A 20,365-nucleotide genomic window follows, 5' to 3' on the forward strand; every position below is an offset into this window, starting at 1 on the left:
TCACCATAGATCTTTCTTGTGAGGAAAGTAAAAATCTATCCCCCTGTCCTTGTGCTGCATTGGCATGTGTGCAGGTCCTCCCCTGCCCCTGGGATAGGGACTTCTTCCCTGCTGCAAGTGACAGATGAACAGTGAGATACTGACTGATGCTGCAGAGTAAATCTGATCGCAAAGCAGCCTTGACATGCAGAAAAATGTGCACATGGCATTTCTACCCCCAAGTTCACAAAAAGGAGGGGAGGCCTGACAGGTACAGCTCTAGGCTTGGACTTAGGAAACTAGGGTTTCTGGTAAGGTGTGCGCATGTATTTTCAAAGGTATTTTGATACTCAGTTTGGGGGTGATAGGAGGGGAGGCTCTTCCCCAGGTCTCATTAACATTGGGCCAACGGTTCCTCCCAGTAGTATTTTAATTTCATGAGCACAGTGTGGCAGTGGAGCCGCACAGAACCCCAGGCGAGCTGGAGAGTTGAGAAACCAGTGTCTCACCGAGGGGCTCCTCCACAAGGTCCTTTCTCAGATCTCAAATGCAGTCTTAAGCAGAAGGGTAATAATCCAGGCCCTTCAACAGCATGGCTGAGAGCAGAAGGCTTTGCTTCTGCAAAACTTTCCACTCATGGCAAAGGAATCTGGCCTGAGAAGTTTGGTACTGCACCTTGGGATTAAAACCCTAAATGAAGACATGCTTCATTCTTCATTGAACATCATATGACAACTACATTTGAGCCTTCACAAAGTATCCTTACTTGGGAGGAGGCAGGGAGGATGCATGGGGGAAGACAAAATGCTGAAAACCCCTTGAAATACACAACTGTCAGTTACATCTATTTCCTTCTTTCCTTGCAGCTTCACCATCACTGGCCCCACCCAGACCTACAGAGCACTCTCCTTCCATAGTCACCTCCTCCAAGAACAGCAGCCCAGTCAAGATGCAAGTCTTGATGTGTCGCAGGATCCACGTCTTAATCTGTGCCCATTCTAAAGGGCAGATACATCCAAAAAGCAAAAGTGCAAGGACCAGTCCCCATATTTACTGGTCTGGCTGACTCCAGTTTGGATGCATTCTGGCATGATAGGAGTTCCACCTCATGAACAGAGTGGAAACTGAGCATCAGCCTTGGCTCCCTCCTGTCTGTCTGCATCGGGGGGTGGTTAGGCCAGTGGAGGCCTTCAGAGATACCCCATCCCTCTGCTCATATCTGGCACTATGTATCCAGAAGAAAACCTGAGCAAGAAAAGCTACCTAGAAAATAGTAAACAAAAAACAGACCTGGCACAGTTTATATCCATTTGATGTAGGGTGGCTTTGTCAAGACTATTTTGTGACAGTCCTTAGCACATGGTTCCCTCAAACTGTTCTCGAACAAGGTTCTGGAATGTGTTTGTTGGCCCTGGCAAAATAGTGCTGGGGAATACACTAACAGTGTAACTGGCTGGCTGAGAGGAGGTCCGTACTTGGGCTTGTGCCTCAGATCTATTTAGTTTAGTAAGACAGACACAGCTAAATAACCCTGGCTGCACAGTCCCTGTGCAGGGCTGGACCACCTTCTGCCGTGAGGTAACGTGACTTTGCATGAAATCAATTTTTCCCCTTTATACCTGAGGAAGAAGAGCAGAATTCACAGCCAGTCCTACAGATGCAGGGCAGCTGCCTAGAGCCCTCCGAATGCCATCCAAACCTCCCCAGTATTGACGGGCTTCTGGTTGATGTGTCGGCTCCACTCTGGGGCTGTCACAAGCGGTTGTGTGTAGGTCTCACCTAGTTACTCCTGCCTGGGAGAGAGCAGCACTCAGTGCCCAGGGGGTGCGAGTATCTTCTCCCTTTATGCCCTGTAGTTCTGAGACTATAGCCAGACATAGTCGCCCTGCAAACAGAACCAACAGGACAGGATCCATTCAGTAACAATCTCTAAGTGCTTCCCAGCACGGGTCTTTCTTAACAAGAAAGAAAGAACCTCAATTTCCAGGTAAAGAAGCTGGTGTACTACAGCATCAGTTACCTCTGTCAAGTCTTAGACCCTCCTGCTAAACTCTCTACCCAGAATTAGTGCCTAAACACAGAGACCTGGACAGAGACTCTTCTCCCAGGCTCACCTGCAGACAGAGGAGGGAGACAGGTGCTTTTTTGGTACAGGTCACCTGCCCTATTTAGGACATAAGGTGATGAAGTCACTCCCAAGAAGTCCTTTTTTTCTTTCCAGTGACTGTGAAGAAAACTAGGGTGACTAGCTCAGCTGCACACCCTTTTACTTGCCCCCCTGCCCCCGAGTCTCCCATTAACTTTACTGCTGTGTCCCCTACTAGGACTAATTTCTGTTTCCTTACTAAGTCCTGCCAGCTATGGTGCTGAAAGGCAACAGCACAGCTTGCCATGAAGCTAAGGAATAGGGTGGAAATGGGTGATCCAGTATGTGAACACTGGCTAAGCACATGGAAAGGGCGATTTATCTGCTCCCACCACTTAGGATAGTCAGAGGAGTCACAGGTTTAATCTACTCTCAAGGACCTCCCGAGGCACCATGTGAGCAGCTCCGTTTATTGAACAGTCTTTCTTGTCACTTGTGAGTTCTCCAAGAAGCTGCTCTGTGCTCAAGGAAATGGCTGTGTGACATATGAATGGGATGTGGCTGTTACCCGGAAGAAATGGTGATGAACTAAACACACAGACCAAGGGCAGGGCAGGGAGGGCATACAGAGCACCAGGCTCTTTGGGGACAGTAGCAGATTGTAAACATCAGATCTTCCTGTACAGCAAGGAACCTGCTTGACTGTTGGCAAGATCACAGAACTGTTTTTGCAGCAGTGTCCACAGAGCAGATTGATCTCCCCTGTTCCCTGAAACTACCGCATATGCTTTGCTGCACTCTTCATTGTAAGACAGCCAAACAAGACTTGGATTGCCATCATAATCCAGGCCTTGTTTAATCATGTTAAACTTCCTGTTGTCCTGTGGGTCATGGCCAATACCAGCGCTGTATAACCAGTTGCCGTAATTGCTCAGATGTCATAATCCACCTTGAGAACAGAGGAAGAAAACAGTAAGAAGAGCTGGTCTGGCCCTTGGTGAATCTTCTCTCCCCATCCACCCCTTACTTGAATATAATTTTGGTGTATTTGAATTCCTCACATGGGAATCAATCTGGCCCCACTGGGGTAGTTAGAGCTCTCCCATGTAGGTGCAGTCATCTCTCTCAGAAGAGGACCATGCTGCATGGCTGTTTTGTACAGCTGGGATCAGCTTCCCAGGCTACTTCACTTCGTGGTCCTTAGGTCAGATAGGTAAAAGTCTTTCTGTTTCCTTTTTAAAAAAAAAATCTCTCTCTTTCTGCCATCATCTGGCAGACTTCATGACAACTAGCCCTAGCTTTTGAGTGCTAATATTCCAAGAAACAGTAGCCCAGTACATTTCAAGTATGAGAAAATTCTTCCTGACTGGTTACCTAGAGATCACAGACTAACAAAATCATCTCTGTAGATCCTCTTAGTTAGTCTGGAGAGAAGTCTAACTCAGACTGCATGGAGTGACCACACAGAGTGTATGAAGATGCAGTCAGTACAAACACTGCAGTTGTTTCCCTGCCATACTCAGCCTTCATCAGGCAATAAGCCTCAGCTCACAGGGACTTGGCAGAGAGAGGTGCTTTCCTATGGAGACACTAGAGCTCTCCTGACGTATGTAGTAGGCTGCACATCATCAAGTTATTCTACATCTAAACAAATAAAAAGCTCTCAAGGATGCTTACACAAAATGGAGCAAGGCTCCTGAAACAGGCACAAATGAGAGCAGAACGTGGTCCAGTCTTGAGTGCTCTTCAGCTGGTCAGGGTGGCTTAAATCCAACATCAGAAGCTTTCCAGTTGTAGGACAATTCAAACCTAGCTCAGGAGGGGAGTGGCAGTGATAGCAAATAGGGTGTGGGATCTCTGAGCGTTCCTAGGAGGGGTGTCCACATTGCGAAAGCGTAGCACTGGCAGCTGTGGCACAAGTTTGCAAAGACACGTCACTAAGCAGGTTCAGTGCTGTTCTCTTCTCCCTTTACTGCAGCTGCAGCAACAACCAGTCCACACAGTGGATTCCAAAATCTCAGCTGCTCCTTAAAGTGAGGAGCTCCACGCACCCAGATGGCAGAAGGCACAGGGGAATGGGCTCAGCCAAGTTCCCTTCCCCTTCCTCTGCAAAGCCAGCCGAGAGCAGGGGTCAGGGTGATCAATAGCCAGCTATGCTCCCTGTGCACCAGGCTTCCCCTTCCCAGCAGCACTTCCTCCAGCCGGTGAGATAAGGAGGGGAAGAAAGATGCCATCGGAGGCCTGATTGTGCGATTAAGATGCAGGAGAGTGTGTGTGGGAGGCGAGGGCAAATCCAAGGGGGACTGGAGGAGGCAGGCTCATTTCCCCCTCAGCCTTGCCCCTTCCTGGCATTCTCTTCTGTTTGTTTCTCTCCCTTTCCTTGGGGCCTGACCCTGTGAATGAAATCATAGCTGAGATTCTCTGTTCAGGACACCAGACGTCTCTGGCCTCTCCCCTGGCTTCAGTGGGTTGCAGAGAGCTTGCCCTAGTCTCCCTGCCTGTTTGGTGTGGATGACAAACACCCTCTTCTTCACAGGCATGCGCAAACACTCGGTGGGCCTTTGCTAGAAGTATCAGAGATAAAATATGCATTGCTTTCCGTTTTTAGAGGCAAGTGAGACCAGTTTCAGTTCTGCACTGGCCTCTACCATTCAACAGCCATGTTCCCCATCAAACTGATGTCTCCTGTATGTTTGGGGATGCCACCAAGTTAAAGAAACACAACTGTCAAGCAATATTTCAGTGTGACACAAGCTGAAAGGAAGGGACAGAAGGGCACAAGGACCAGCCTGTGCCACACCAACCTACAGTGGCAGTCAGCATCTGGGGCTTCCCGAGGTGAAACAGCTAGTGCAGAATGCTAAATCCCACTTCCACCAAGGGTGGTAACATTCATGCCCATATGAATAAAAGTAACCCAGGGAGCGTCTTTCTAGTGTGAGACCTTCCAGGTCTTCCTCACTTGGGGAACAGGACCTGGGATCTTCCGTGGCCCTCTGAGTCTGACTGCAAAGCGAACCAAGCTCCTATCTGAGGAAGGCAAGGCTGCCCGCCCGTCGGAGCAAAGCCTCAGTTTCTGACTCCCAGCTCTTAATCAGCTGGCTGAGTACGAGGCTTGCCGGTGCATGAAGCGATCTGCCTTCTCTGTGAAATGAGGTCACCTTTGTAACTGGTCTGAAAGCCATAGCTGATAGGTGCTATCAAAAGCCAGATACTACAAATCATTCAAAACGGTCCTAGTGGCTCACTCTGCAGGACAGGCATGCACAGATGTGTTTGCGCATTTGTGAGTGTTGTACCATTTTTCTGGAGGGCCACTGTGTGTCACATACAGTACACTCAGGCTACAGGAACTAGATCATCCATACTGAAATGCAGCCCCTGCTTGGCAAGTCACTGCTACGAAGCTTAGGGCACGCAGGGTATCAGCTATCATACAACCCACTGAAACTGCAAAAGAAATGCACTCAAGATTTTCCATCACAAAATCTGGTGTGAGCTACCAAGACTACTTTCTGGAGGATGCTGCAGAAGTCCTGCACCATGTTACTGTGCAAGCCCAGCACTACTCACAGCACTAGTGTGAGTCACAGCAATGGGAAGAGCACCCAGATCCTCCTGTAGATCTCTGCAGCCAAAGCTGCAGGGAAGCTCCAAGGAAGCTCAAAAAAAAATATTACATTCACAAAAAAGGCTCTTTTATTACAGATAATGCCAAGGTGACTGGGCTTTCTCTGTACCTCCAGCCATCCTAGGGAGTAGAAAGCTTACTAATTACCAGTAGCCTCTTGTATCGCACAGACAAGATCTCTAATGTGCAGCTGATATTAGTATTTGGTCTTTTTCAGTCTGTACCATTCAGTCTGGTGCAGAACAAATGCAGATTCACTTCTTCAGCCTCAGTTTTCACTGCTCAGCATGGTGCTACTGACGGTGTCTCCATCAGTATCACCAGAGATAATGGCAACCAAGCAAAGATGCACAGAGCTGAACTGGGGACTGCCAGCCTGTTCAGACCTTCCTGGGAAGAAGCTATGGGAACTGAGGACAGAGAAGCAATTTAACTATTTAACTGAGCTTGCATGGCTGCTGATTGGCATATGAGAAACAAATCGGTGCTCCAGTTGGCAGGGAGGCCAGTGACTCACCAGAATGAAGAAGGATGCCTCTAGCAAGGGCAGAGCTCCCTGGAAGCTGATCCAGCTATTGTCCATACTTGCCTGTTCTTGACTAGATGGCTTCCCTGTCCACAGTGATCAATGCAAAGACGCTGTGCCAGCGCTGGCTTCAGTGGCCAGAACATACTTCTTTTTATGTTCTGTTTCTGGGCTGTCCTCCTCCCCAACCTCTGGGGTGAGCAAGTCAGAGCACTGCTAACATAATTTATGTTTGAAGGTTTTCTCAAGTGTGACAGATGTCTAGCTAAAACCTTTACATGGAGGATCAAAACTACCATTGCAAACTTCCTAGCTACATCTTGGTTGATGGCAGCTTCACTCTGGCAAAACTTCCTTTTCTTACGTGAGCTTTGGCCAGTACATACCATGCAAGCAGTATATAGATGCACTTCTATTCAGCCTGAAAATTACCAGTCATCTTCTGTATCCTTCCTTATTAGGCAGAGCTAGTCCTCCTGTCTGTCACTCAGGACAGGGAGCACAGGCAACTCCACAAACACAGAGGGTTCAGTCTTACAGGCAGGTATTCGAACCATTCTGGCCCCATCCCCCAGGCCAGGCCCAGGTCCTTGGTGAGAAAGCTGGCAACATTCTGCCACCCTCTGTTAGACATGAAACCCCATCGCAGCCAGCTCTTGCATGTTGGCATCAACAAAAGGAACCCCTGTTTTGTCCTCTGCAGAGACAAAAGACAGCGCTGGGACACGATGACATTTTTGGGCACTCATAAACCAACCTGTGGTCATGCATTCACAGCCATCCAAGCAGGTAAGGCAGTGCCAGCGTACAGCGGCAGGGAGAGATTTCAGTGAGGTTTAGCTGGCGTGCAGCCACTAAGATCCACTGGAAATTAAATAGGAAATTAGACTGAAAATGAGGAGAATTTTTGGCAAGAAAACAAGGTACAGAAAAATCTCAGACTGGAAAAGCAATCAAGTGGATTGCAGAGAATTTTGCAGAGCGAAATAAATATACAGACAATAGTGAGATGGGCCAAGAACAGAAAGATTGACAGGTGACTAATAGCAGAGAGGGATGTATTGGACAAGTCCCCAAGGGTTAGTACCTGAAAAGTAGAGAGCCTTGTCTGTTGTTAAGGAAAAGATTTATTGTACCTGTGTACAAATGGATACACATGGCATTAACGTGAAGAAAGATATGTAGGTGTGTGTTTCACTGATTCTGATATTTTAATCTGTTAGTCCCTCCAAGTTTTGAGATATTATGATTGCTATTCATGTGACAACAAAGCTATAAAAGCTAAAGAAAAGCGAGGATATTAAAAGGCTGTGGCATAATGAAAGATGTGATTTATTCTAATGTTTTAACCTTCTAACCAAAACCAATCAGAAGAACAAAATGCAGCAGGCATGGCAATCTAGCATTGACAAGAAGGGCTGGTCAGCCTCTGTGTGACTAAACAGAAGGGATCAACAGGTTGTAACACTTCCACCTAGGCAGGAAAATCTAGCTGCAGTGCACCTCACGAGGCACGGACCAACCGGACAGAGCCTGGCCATTCATGATACCCTGTGGGCCTGCTCCTGTATGGTGCTCAGTCTCGGAAGGGAAGCCAAGTATCCTGCACTCCCAGCAAATCGAGGGGTTGGATTCTTCTTTGCTGGCAACAGTTTAAATGACAGGCCCTGAGAATGCTGACAGTTCCCCTACGTAAATCTGAGTTAGGGTTTGGGCACATGTTAGCATTGCAGACACGTGAAAATCAAAAAGACACTCAGCCAAACCTGCAGTTTCTACTGACCTTTCCAATACTCAAAGAACTGAAGGTCCTTTTTCCAGGGGACCTCTTTACTTTGAAGCCTGACTGAGGAAAAAAATGAACTGCCAATGAAGACAAATGCTGACGTAGGCAGTTATTAATAAAACAATGACAGCCAGGGGCACCTTGGTTGACAAAATGTTAGGATGAAGTGTAATACCTCTCAGTGGTATTACAAACAAGCCATGTTCCTTCTTGCAATGGTTTAGAGATGATCCATTCCTCCTTTCAGGTGTTGCAAAGGGAAGTCTTGTGCACTCAAAGGATGCTCAAATCGTAATGGATTTTGATTATTTGTTTTGTTGGTGTTTGATTTTTTTTTTTCAAATTAAAAATGACTTACATGTCACACCACAGCTGGAGATATGCTCTGGCCTAAGCTAGTATTTTCTTGTTCAGCTTTACTCCAGGACAATGTTTATGTGAAGTCCATTTCTGTAGCAGAAACTAAACCCAGAATTACCTGGCAGCAGTCCCCGGTAACATTTTGCTCCTGCAGTGGGGTAGGAACAGATGAGGGGGATGACTTTATGTTTGCAGGGGTCCAGTGGCAATTACAGTCCTTGCCTACAGTCCAGGCAAAACCAGAGGCCTGCTGCCTCTGGGGCATCTCATCTCTAGCTCCAGACATCTAAGGTTAGTCCCACCACTGCCATCCAGTGCCATTTGAGATGCTGTAGGGCATTTGAAAGAGCCACAGAGGCCTGGCAGATGTGACACAGGCCCTGAGGGAGATGTGCTCCTCTGCAGCCACAGCCCGATGCTGGGAAGACTGCCCTAGGGCATCTAAAACAGTGCTGTACGCTCAGGTGTGGGCACCTACCTCACATGGAGAACAGCTCACGCAGCACAGGCAGCTGTAGGGTTTTCTGACTATATGGACTAGGTATTTGTTGGACTGAGAGGTCAGAGCCCCATTTCACATGTAGACACCCACACTAAGACTCAGGGTCTGGAGCTGAATCTCATTCTGATTCCTGTGTAGTGCAAGGCAGAAAGAATATCTGGTTTCTTGGGATGCACACTGCTGGGTTGGTTTCTGCTCTGTCACAGATTCTCTGGTACACTTGGGCAAGCCTGAAGCCTGGATTCTCTCCAAAGCTGGAGTGTCTCCGGAAACAGCATCTTTACTCTTATTGTGCTGCTGTTTCCCACTGACACGTGTTAATAACACTCCCCGTAGCTAATCAGATTCTGGGCAAAAGTCTCAGTGTCTACACAGTGTCCAGCACCATGGTGCTAACAGTAAGTCCCCAGCAACATCCCAGGGTGGTGACACAAGCGCTATGAAAGAACATTTGTACAACACAATGTTGACAGCCTCTTCTCTTACATTCTCTGTTGTAAGATTGTACCTTTCCTCTCCAAATATGGTGATTCATACACACCTCTTAATGAGAGAATCCTTCTGGCATACTTCAGGGCCACAAATCGAAAGTAATTCTGCCACACCAGTTCAAACAGGACTCTAAAACACAAAGCCATGTCTGTATTTCACTGTGGGTCAGATAAAACTACTGAATTAAGATTTTGCTTCCATAGCACCTGTCGTTAACACCATGATGTTTATTCACAGCAAGCAACTTCACATACCTTCCCATGATACCAGTTCTTGCCCCCAGCCTACTCACCTAGCTTGCACCTGGATGACTATAGTGAAAGCAAACTTCGCATGAATCACTTGGGAATCTTTCCTTAACTCGAGTGCAGGAGCAGAATTTCAGGAAACCTGTTCCTCATCCGTCCCTACTGGGATGTAATTCTCCAGAGAGCAGGGCGAGGACCCGATTCAGCTTCGCACTTCCGCATGAGCAAGCTTGTCAGCACATTCCTCCGAGCTTTGCACCAATTTAAGCAATAACCTTTGTAAGGGACTTAAAGGCACCTTTCAAAACTGGGTTTACAGTGGTCTAGCTCATGAGATCAGGTGCTAGGCCTGCATAAAATAGACAGTTTTATATAAAAAGAGCTTCTTATAAAATGATGGCACCCCAGCCTTTGAGACCTGCTTCAGCTCTCTGGCATATTGGAAATATTCTGCTCAGCTGACGTTTAGGCTTACAAGATCTTTTCTAAAAATCTCATTACAAAACAGGACACTGTCCAGATGCTAAAAACTAGTGTGGTGATACTGAGTTTCAATCAGTCCCTCATGTGCAGCCACCACGACTTGTATTTCACTGTACAATTGGCTGTAGTGCCTGGGAGTTTGACAGCTTCTTTTTTATAATTATTTATCACTTTAAAATGCTCAGATCACCATGGCCCCTCAGCTGCAGGCAGGCTGGCTGACTATTAGATGGAAAAACATGAGTATGTTCATTTCTTGAAATATTGTCTTTGAAAAAAAAAAGCAAAGCATACTCTTCAACAGGAAAAAGGTCGTGTGAATTGAAATTGAGTATTTTGGTCGGAATTGTTGGCAATGTTCTGCCTGTTTGTCACCAACCATTGTGCTGTTTGACATGTTGAAAATGTAACAAACCAATATGAAAACAGTTCTACACTATGCACAGACTTTGTGGTTTGGGTTTTTTCCCATCCAGGTCCAGTGTTAGGCCGGGCTCTAACATGAACCTACTTCTCCATAAGAGCTCCCTACCAGGCTTTAATTCACAGTGTCTGGGCAGATCAGAGTACATGAGCAAGTTCAAGGCCAACCCAGGGATGGATATGGTGACCTCAACTGTCCCCCAGACTCCTTCAGGACAACCTGCAGGCAGGCAAGCAGCCAGTGGTGAGGTGAAGAAGAGCACGGGTGACAAGGCGGGGTGCATTAAGCCCACTTCCCAGTCCCCTCTTCCCCTCTGCTGTGGTGGTGTGGTCATGGCCAGGCAGCCGAGCAAGCACGGGGCATTTGCTGGATTGTGGCCAGATGTCCTTCTGACACCATGTGATTTGTGCAAGTCACACAGTCACTGAGCCTTTTGGGTGAAACCCTGCTCATATCCTTGGCGTGAGAAACCCTCTGGGTTTTATTTGTAAATCATTCTTCTTTCTTCTCATCTAGCCCATAATAACAACACAGAGAGGGATGGTGATGATTTACAGAGATCAGTTTTAAAAATCATGAACCACATTTTCCAGCAATAATAATGACAACTAGCATTAATAATCTTTACTTAAAGTGCCTAGAGCCTCTAGATGTCAAAGGCAGACTAATAAATCCATAGTGAAACAGAACTGCAATGCAACCCAGAAGAACCGGACAGCAGGCACAAGAAAAACAAGCATTAGTTAAGAAGAAAGTTAAGAAATCACTCTCTCGTGTGCGTGAGATGCCTGTTTCCTTTTCAGAGAAAACAAGCCACAGTGATTGCGCAGGGACATACCAGTATATGCTCTGATTTGCCATTCTCTCTTTTTCATACTTCTGGATCTGCTCATAGATGTATCGAGGTGAAATGCAGCCCAGTGCCAGCCTGAAAGCAGGATGATGTCCTGAATGCAATGCAGGACTGACAGCTTGATGTCTGCGCGGAGGGAGTGACGGGGCAGCTTTGTGTTTAGAGTTGTCTGAAAACTTTGCTCAGTTTGCAGTTCTGCCACTGACTTCCCAAACAGCTTCCCCAAGTCAAGTTGTATGACATTTTTGCAACTCTGCAGTCTGAGAATCAAAATCTGTCCCCTTCCCAGTGTATGACTGTTAAAGGAGTCTCCAACCTACTGAGATAAATCATTTTACAGAAATTTGACAAATTTTGCCTAAAAGACTTTGATCAGCTGGTGACTTAGCGCACCCATGACAAACCCAAAATGGATCTCAAATGTGAAACTCCACATCAACTGTCCCAGCTGTTCGACAGCCCTCCTTTTACTACAAACCTATCTATCATATGCCCAGGGCTCCTTTTCCTACAGTACCTTAGTGTCTCATTTGAGCAACCACAGAAGACAAATGACTTGCTGAAGATCTCAGGCACGGTAAGAAAAGTAGGGAATCAAACCCAGCTCTGGCATTTCAAACCACTGGGCTCCTTCCATTTGTTCCAAATCAGTGCTGTGCAAGACAGGAAAGAGCTTGTAGACTCCAACCCCAGGTAAAGGGTGATAAGGAACAACTTTTACCTTGATTTTCCTAGAAATGTATTTTACTGCAATTTCCCACTAGGGTTTATGGAAACATTTGATGTTCTAATGGATTTTGGAAAACAGGAAGAAAGGGCCTGAAGAGTTTTCCCTTAATTGTTGACCAGCTCTAACACTTTGAAATGGCCAGTAGGAGATGTGAGTGACTGGCTGCAATCTAAACCGGTCTGATTTTGATTATCTGACAGAGAAACACTTTGGGGCAGGCAGATCAGGACTGTCTGCTCTGGGCAAACGGCCAGCTTGGCAAAACTCGAGTGGAGACCAAAAATAATGAACTCCTGCAATGCCAGTGGTCCCGGAATCCCAAAGTGCCACCAGGTGGAGCCATCCACTGCAACCACTGAAGCCAGTTGAAAATAAGAAATCCTGACCTGTAACAGCCTCAGAAAATCGTTTCACACCGCAATTCTGTCGGAAAAACACTCCAGATGTCCTCAGCATTAGGCTGAAGTGGGTTCTGCCGCTGCAGTTTCAGTCTGGAATTAACTGTGCCCCTTCTAGCACCAGACACTAAAACCCCTAATTAGAAGTCATCGTATTTACCCAAACCAGAGATCCTTTTGCAATAGGAATAATCAGAAGTGTCTCTTCACTCCACAAAACCATGGCCAAAGACAAGTGGTGTGTCTCTGCAGTGCCCTGTCCACATCACTGCTCCCAGCACACTGGGCTCTCAGCACAGTACTGCTACACTTCAGCAATTCCTAATTGCAGGGATGTTCCCAGGGAACCACTGTCTGGAAGCGAAATAAAGAGCAGCTCTGAGGCTGCTGTACCCCAAGCAAAAGGGCAAAAGAAATCACACCTAGACCCCTACCCATGCCCAGTGAGCACTCAGCAGACAGGTAACATCAGTTTGGGATGGGAGCAGGAAAGGAGCTTCCAGTCTCACAACAAAAATCTTTACCATGGTGCAAATTTAGTTGAGTAATCCATTCCCACCAGTCCATTCAGAGTCTCCTTGTAAGATGCAACCGGGTTCTGTGCAAGCAAACTAACAAAAGGTTTTAATACTTTATGTGCAACCTGCCAAATACGTTTTCTTTCTAACTGGAGCCAGAGCAAACTGGCAGGGCTGGGCTCCCTCTCATGGCTGCCTGCAAGGACTACAGAGCTGCCCAGTTACTGCCTCCAGTGCACAGGAACTGATCAGGCCAGCAGTTTCCCTTATAGCTCTGTCACAAGCTATGCTCCCTGCTTCAGCCTGTAGCACATTTCTTTCTACAAGCACTGTGAACCTGGCTGTGCTGCTCCCTGCCCATACCCACCTAACTCTGGATCAATAATCCACTTAGAAGCACCAGTGGGACTGGTGGCTGGTTCCCCTGTCCATGTGGCTGCTTATTTGGGTTTGAGAACAATCGTGCCTGACAGCACCCAGCAGTCAGCTGCAGGAAGCCTGTTATTTCTGGGCCACCCACATTTACAGCAGGGGGCAGATCTTCCATTTTCTGAGCACTCCATTGACCATGCAGAGGACATAGGGAAGCCTGATCTCTATCCCCTTCGCTGCACAGGTTACAATTGCTAAAGGGCTGTTCTGGCTCACTGGGGAAGACAATATTTGCATAACAAAAAGGAAGAAAGAGGTTTTCCAGCACTGCTTGTATTAACGCTGGACCAACAGTAGAAGCTGTGCATGCTTGCACTGGTTTTGGCTGGGAAAGAGTTAACTTTCTTCATAGTAGCTTGTGTGGTGCTATGTTTGGATTTGTGATGAAAACACTGCTGATAACACACCAATGTTTTTGTTACTGCTGAGCAGTGGTCACACAGCCTCAAGGCCTTTTCTGCTCCTCAGACTGCCCCACCAGCCAGCGGGCTGGGGGTGCACAAGGAGCTGGGAGGTGACACAGCCGGGACAGCTGACGCCAGCTGAGAGAAGGGATATCCCCTACCATATGGTGTCATGCTCAACTGGGGGAAGAAGAAGGAAGCGGGGGATGTTCAGAGTGATGGCGTTTTGTCTTCCCAAGTAATTGTTACACATGATGGAGCCCCGCTTTCCTGGAGGTGGCTAAATATCTGCCTGCTGATGAGAAGTACTGAATGAATTCCTTGTTTTGCTTTGCTTGTGCACGAAGCCTTAGCTTTACCTATTAAAGTGTCTTTATCTCAACCCACGAGTTTTCTCACTTTAACCCTTCCGATTCTCTCCCCCATCCCACGGGCGGGGAGCAAGGGAGCGGCTGTGTGAGGCTGAGCTGCCTAGTGGGGTTAAACCATAACACTGGTCCCCAACAGCAAGGGAATGCAGGAACTTCTGTAGCACAGCTTGAAAGAATCCCCTGGGAGCTGTCCCAGTGAGGGCACTTAACCCATCTCAGCTGGAGAGATGCTACCCCCTTTATCCACAAAGCTGTGCAGGGCCTGATGCTGTTGGCAATCAGCACACGTGTCTTCATCTAAATTCACACAAGGCAAATTTAAGGCAGTTCCTCAAACTAGACCAGGAACAAGTTCAAAAACGGTCAGGATGCACAGACAAAATGCAGTCAGGAGCAGCTTCACTCCACCAAAGCAAGGGAGCAAGAAGTAGCTGTAATTATTGGCTGCAAGTTTTTAAACCAGACTACTCGGAACTTCCTACTATTTTTAACTGTGGGCAGCAGCTTGGGTTGGTTATTTCTCACCCCATTTGCAACTGCAGCCCTTCAGGCTGCTTTTTACTCCTCCAAAATGGAGGAACTACATTGCTGATGGCATGGAACAAGGGAGTAGAAAGGGCAAATCAAGGTAAAGGAGCTAAAAAATTATCCCAATTCCAAAAAGTTGATGGGGAAAAAAGACTTAAGAGGGACGGCCACTAACCTAGGTTCCTAAGTATTTGGCTTACATTCCCAGTTCCTGGATGACCTCTTTTTGATTTAGTTTGTCTCTCTGAAAAACTGAAATAATGCTAATTCCCTCCTTTGTAGAGCGTTATACAGGAGCTAAGGAAATATTATTAGGAAGTGAAACTGCAGCCTCACCCACTTGCACAGCCATATGTAGAAGGGGGAGGATGCCGACAAGGAAGTGTAAGAGTTACCGTGTCCCAAAAATAATACTGGAATCTCATTAAAGCCTGGGTCTCTCCTCCACTGCAGGAGATGTCTGTTTGTCGATCAGTCACAGGATCTGCCACAAAAAACACCATCACCTTGTTATCCTCTTGGAAAGTTTCTCAAGGGTAGGGAGCTTAAAATCTAGGGATGTTCAGCAGTAGGGATGTCTGCTTTGGGGACATAAGATTGTGTCCTGGTCTTCCTTTTTTTAAAGGACCACATCAAACATATTAAAAATTACTGACTAACAGGATGTTTTCTACCCAGCCACAGGGCAGCTTCTTCACACAGGGAATTTATCTTCATTTGCTGTACGAGTGAACAGAGGCTTAGTTACAGTTTGAAGAGCAACCACTGCCTTTGGGAGGCCTCCATGTTTTGATTCTCTTAGCAAGAGTCATCTCTGAGTAGGATTTCATGGGAGCAACTGCCAAATAAAGTTCTCTTACCCTTCTGTCCCAAATCCTCCATTGCAGGGATATACCCTTCTTCCACCCCTGGAGCCAGAGGCTTTAGCTGATCTACCACCCGCAGGGATGGCCAGACCTTCGCCTCAGATTCCACCGCTTTTCGGAAATGGGTGTAGACATTGGGCAACCTGCACAGATTGCAGCACAGTCAGATCTCCACAGGATGGCTACCCTGGCCCCTCCACACAGCACCACATAGCTTCTGCAGATGGAGGGTTGGCTTTCCAGGCTGCGTATCTGTGACTTGTGTTTGTACATTGCCTGACACAATAGAGGTAGATGCCCGTGGGGCTAGCAGCAATGAGGAGTTCAGTCCTTCATCGGGTTTCTTTCTGCTTCTGATGCAAAATGTGCCTTTTCAATTTAAGGTGTGTCCTGATGGGGCAATCCATAAGGGTCAGATTTATCTCACCTAACTTCTGATTACCCCTAAGACTGACCTCAATGTAAAAATTTGTAACCTCCTCCTGCCTTTTCAGTCAATAGAGAGAAACGGGCATTTTTATGGCCTGCCTCTTCTGCCCTATTTTATACATTTTCTATAGGATACCATGAATCACTCAACTCCATCACCTACACCTCAAGTGACTATTGAGGGAGCTATGAAGAGTCCACACTCAAAGGGCCACTGTCACAGGCAGCTGCATTTAGCCAGACGGGGTAATGGAGCAATTTAGTCCAGTGTCACAAAGGGTCTAGGCACTGCAGACTGAGTATGCAAACTGTGCTGGTGGAAGGGCAAAGAGAAAACAGTCCCTCAATAAACAGTCAAACAAACCCCTTGGTTTTATGCATATTGAAGCGTAAATCCTACTGGTACAGAGGGATGAAAGTGCCCCTTCCCCTTGATGTGTATGAGCATGACAACACTCTTCCATAAATGAAGATGGACTAATGGGTCCCTTCCTCGTGGGACTGGATGACTAAGACCCCTCCTGAGCCATTCACTGGAGTGAGAAACAAATGGGACAGTGGAGGGGTGAGTGATACCATGGAGCACCCACCTGGCAATAGGCCCCGAAGGGCAGGTCCTCCCGATGATACAGCGTGGGTGCCCAGAGTGTGTGAATCTTCACCCTGTGCTGACTACACACCTGGCACAGCCTCTTCTCCACGTCCTGCTCCTCCTGCGTGGCCTAGGGAGAACAAAATGCAATGAGGCCATGGCTGCACGGCCTCAGCTCCTGCATGCCCACAGACCCTGGTCCCTGGTCTTGCCCTCCTCCCTCATCTCCACATTTAGCTTCAGCCCTTTGGAGAGAGGTGGTTATGGACAATCTCTGAGTATTTCCCTCTGCAAATACCTGCAGTGCAGGTCACAGAGTGATTCCTGCATTAGACAGCTCTGAGGTCCAGACTCTGCTAATACTGAGTGCATCTATGTACATATATACATACGTGTGTGTGTACACAAAGCCTCCAGACCCAGTGGTTTGGATCCAGAGCCCTCCATTGAATTCAGCAGGCTCTGGATCAAACTACTTAGCTCTGTGAAGACAGGTCAGTGACATGCCAACCCCATCAGCAGTCCAGGACCGGACTCTTATGTTCTTTAACATGCTGGTGGGCAACTGCCTAAATACGGGTGCTGTCAACTCACCATGGGCCTTTTCTACACTCAGTACAATATGCCCCCTGGCAGCTAGCTCCTGTGCAAGGAAGGCGCCAGGAAAAGGCAGCTTGATGCAAACAGAAGGAGAAATGCACTCAGCTGACCTAAAATGTCAGTTGCCGGAAACTCGTCTTCCTCAAGACACAGCACTTGCAAGTGATCAATCACAAATAGCTGCTGTCATCCAGCAAGGACTCCCACCCAAACACATACACCATCCCCATCCCAGGAACTAGCCAGTTTCCCCAAGGTTAACAATACCACAGGCAAGAAAGGCTCTGAACACACAGGATCTGTATCACTGCTTGACTGTGGAAGAAACCTCCACAACCTAATTTTATCTTTTAACAACGTCACTCAGATATTTCCCTTACCTCTTAATGGAAAGCCACAGCACTGACAGACCCCAACTGAGTAATCAGATCACAGACCACATCTTCCGGCTTCCCCTTCCTCACAACCAGGGTACTGCAAACAGAAAATACTGGCCTGTATTAGGTTTGATGTTATTGTTATTTGTGTGTACAGGAGGCCCTAGTCCCAGCCCAGGCACCCATGTACTAGTTCTCTCTGGAGCACAGACAGTATGTGGAGGCAGACAGACAGGATTTGACTAACCTACATTTTTTAGGACCCAGTGAATGCAGTTTGCAAGCCTCTGGGGCTAGGTTTGTGTCAAACACATTTCTACTACCCCAGATGCCTTACAAAGGATGACTGGGCAGAAAGCCAGGCTGTTACCTAAAAGTAAATGTCAGATCTGTTCATCCTCACACACTAAGGCTGAGATTCATGAACTGATTCCTCTTTCAATTCCCTTCACAGGTAGCGGTGGCCTGTGGGCAGACCCCTCTCCACTTTCATGTGGGAGTATTCAGACAAATTCTTTCCTCTGAACGCTCTGTGTTTGTAAGAGTCAACAAAACTTCCCTCCCACCTTGCAACCTCACCAACTGCCCAGCTGTGTACCCAGGGAACCAGACCAAAAGAGAAGCTGTGGTGAGAAAGTCTGTTAAAGGTGGGTGCACAGGTCTGTGAGGAGCCTCATACGTGACTCTGTCCCCTTCCCTGTCTCCCTCTCTCGCACACACACACACACAGACTACTGCATCATCTAACACAGGCCTGTGATGGAGAAGTTCTTGAAGGGGTAATACAGTGTTTTTATCAGAATAATTTAAAGCATAACTGAAAAGTTTCTTCAAAAGATGGGCTGGGTTTGAAAAGGGCAAGGAACAAGGGGTGCTGCTGAGAGAGCTGCTCCCCTTACTTCCCACAGAAAAGCAGAGACCAAACTGCCCACAGGGAACACTGCAGACTGGATGTGGAGGAGAATTCTGTCTACCACTGCATTAAGAAGATACTTCATGGTTATAGAAATGGAGACTAGGTCTTAGCATGACTCTATAAGCCAAAACGTCTTGCTAACATTTTTTTTTCATCTTGCTTTTTTGTCACAACTCTTCACAACCACACATCTCTCACTGCAGAAGACCAGTCTCCTATCAGCCGCTGACAACAGCACAGCAGCACCCAAGCAGCTCTGAATCTGTTCACTACAGGGTGTGGGTGCAGATATCCACTGATTAATTCTTTCAGTCTCCTATAACATTCACCATCTGCATGGTCCACGCTGCCATTTCTCTTGTTTTTACTACCACTGTTATGCTGCTCTGGGAGAAGACAGGCTGGCTGACACACCTTCTGCTAAGCAAAGCCAGATGTTATCTACGGTAATGGAATTCTTCAGCATGTAGACCTTCAGGCCCTGGTCTATCCCAGGTTTCTAAAGGCATAATGAAGAAGGAATCCCTCAAGACCCCCTTCCCACAGTGCAGTCTACCAAAGAGATTGGGTTTAGCGGGACAGGGCCTGAGCAAACTTAACTCTCCAGTCTCACAAGCCAGGATCCATGTTGGTCTGTCTCAAGCCAACTCCTAGGGAAAACTCGCTAGGGACAAGGAAGGACACATCACAGTGGCTAGTGTTGTTGCCTACATCTCAGAAGACTGACGTTCATGACTCCAGTCGTAAGGACTCTGGGCAAAGCGCTCAAGGGTAGTGCCCATCTGTGGTATCTGAGTTAAAGAAAGCAAAACCCCGCATGGTGCGCAGCCTGGATGGCTCTTCGCTCCTTTGCAGATGCCACAGCAGGTCATCTGAACAGGGGCTATGTACGGGACCTTATTGTACCTAACAGAAGGGCTGTGGCTCTCTGAAATGAGTTATCAGAGCCCAGACTATCTGACATGATTTGACTCACAGCACGGATATGCATATAAAACGAGTAGAAAAATAAAAACAGACATATCTGCACGGCACTTTCTCAGCTACCTTCCTTTTTTCTTGAGCATTTTTCTTCGATGCTTCACTCTTTCCAGAAAAAACCTGAGCCGATGGGGCCCTGTCTGTGGGAAGCTGTAGCGGTGGGTGCCCAGGTGGTGCCGGGGATTGATGCAGCAGAGGGAAATAACGAAATCTACATTGCTCTGAGCCCAGCGAAGCACCTGGAAACACAGAGAGGGCCAAAGAAGCTCTCGGGAGCAGGATACAGCGCGCACCTCCCCTCAGCCTACCCAAGAGCGGGGTTTCTTCTAAAGAAATATCCGGGGCGCCGCCGGCCGGGCCCTACCTGGTATCATGGGCGCGCAGGTCGCAGCGCAGCAGGCAAACAGCCATTCTCGCTGCCCCCGACATGGTGCCTCAGCCGGCCCCCTCAGCCCGGCTCGGCTCTGTCCTCCCTCAGCTCGGCGCCTCGCAGCCCGGCCCGCTGCCCCCTCAGCCCGCCGCGCCGGGGAGGAGCCGTCCCGCCTCCGGCTCCCTGCGGCCGCCCCCACCATCTCCCTGCGGGCCCGTGGGACGGGCCGGTCCCGTCCCGCGTCCCGTGAGGGCGGCGGGACCAGGAAGAGCCCTCAGCGGTGTCGGCCGGGGCTGTGCGGGCGCAGAGGAGGCGGCGGGGCAGGAGGCCCGTTTCCCTTGCTCTGGGGTCCCCACGCCTTTCCATGGCAGCTTCTCACAGGAGCCCCGCCTCGGCCCATCACACTTATTGCTGAATTTGTGGGATTTTTTTTTTTTTATTTATTTTTATCTCCATAATCTCTTTATCTTCCACATAACTGGC

The 20,365-nt window shown here is 47.9% G+C and overlaps 1 protein-coding gene across 1 annotated transcript; it reads right to left on the reverse strand.

Annotated features, from left to right (window-relative positions):
• Nucleotides 1-19,886, reverse strand: LOC141949817 (cryptochrome DASH-like). Its single transcript, XM_074884268.1, is given in 18 exon segments — nt 1-111; nt 1,694-1,760; nt 1,762-1,889; nt 2,737-2,999; nt 3,002-3,014; nt 6,761-6,862; nt 6,864-6,919; nt 8,006-8,064; nt 9,408-9,491; nt 11,356-11,445; nt 13,023-13,096; nt 15,147-15,235; nt 15,612-15,760; nt 16,637-16,650; nt 16,652-16,768; nt 17,619-17,712; nt 19,579-19,751; nt 19,872-19,886. Coding segments are annotated over 18 exon segments (1,698 nt in total).
• Between the last annotated feature and the right edge of the window lie 479 nt (nt 19,887-20,365).

This window comes from Strix uralensis, chromosome 1 (assembly GCF_047716275.1).
Source record: "Strix uralensis isolate ZFMK-TIS-50842 chromosome 1, bStrUra1, whole genome shotgun sequence".
Taxonomy (NCBI): Eukaryota; Metazoa; Chordata; class Aves; order Strigiformes; family Strigidae; genus Strix; species Strix uralensis.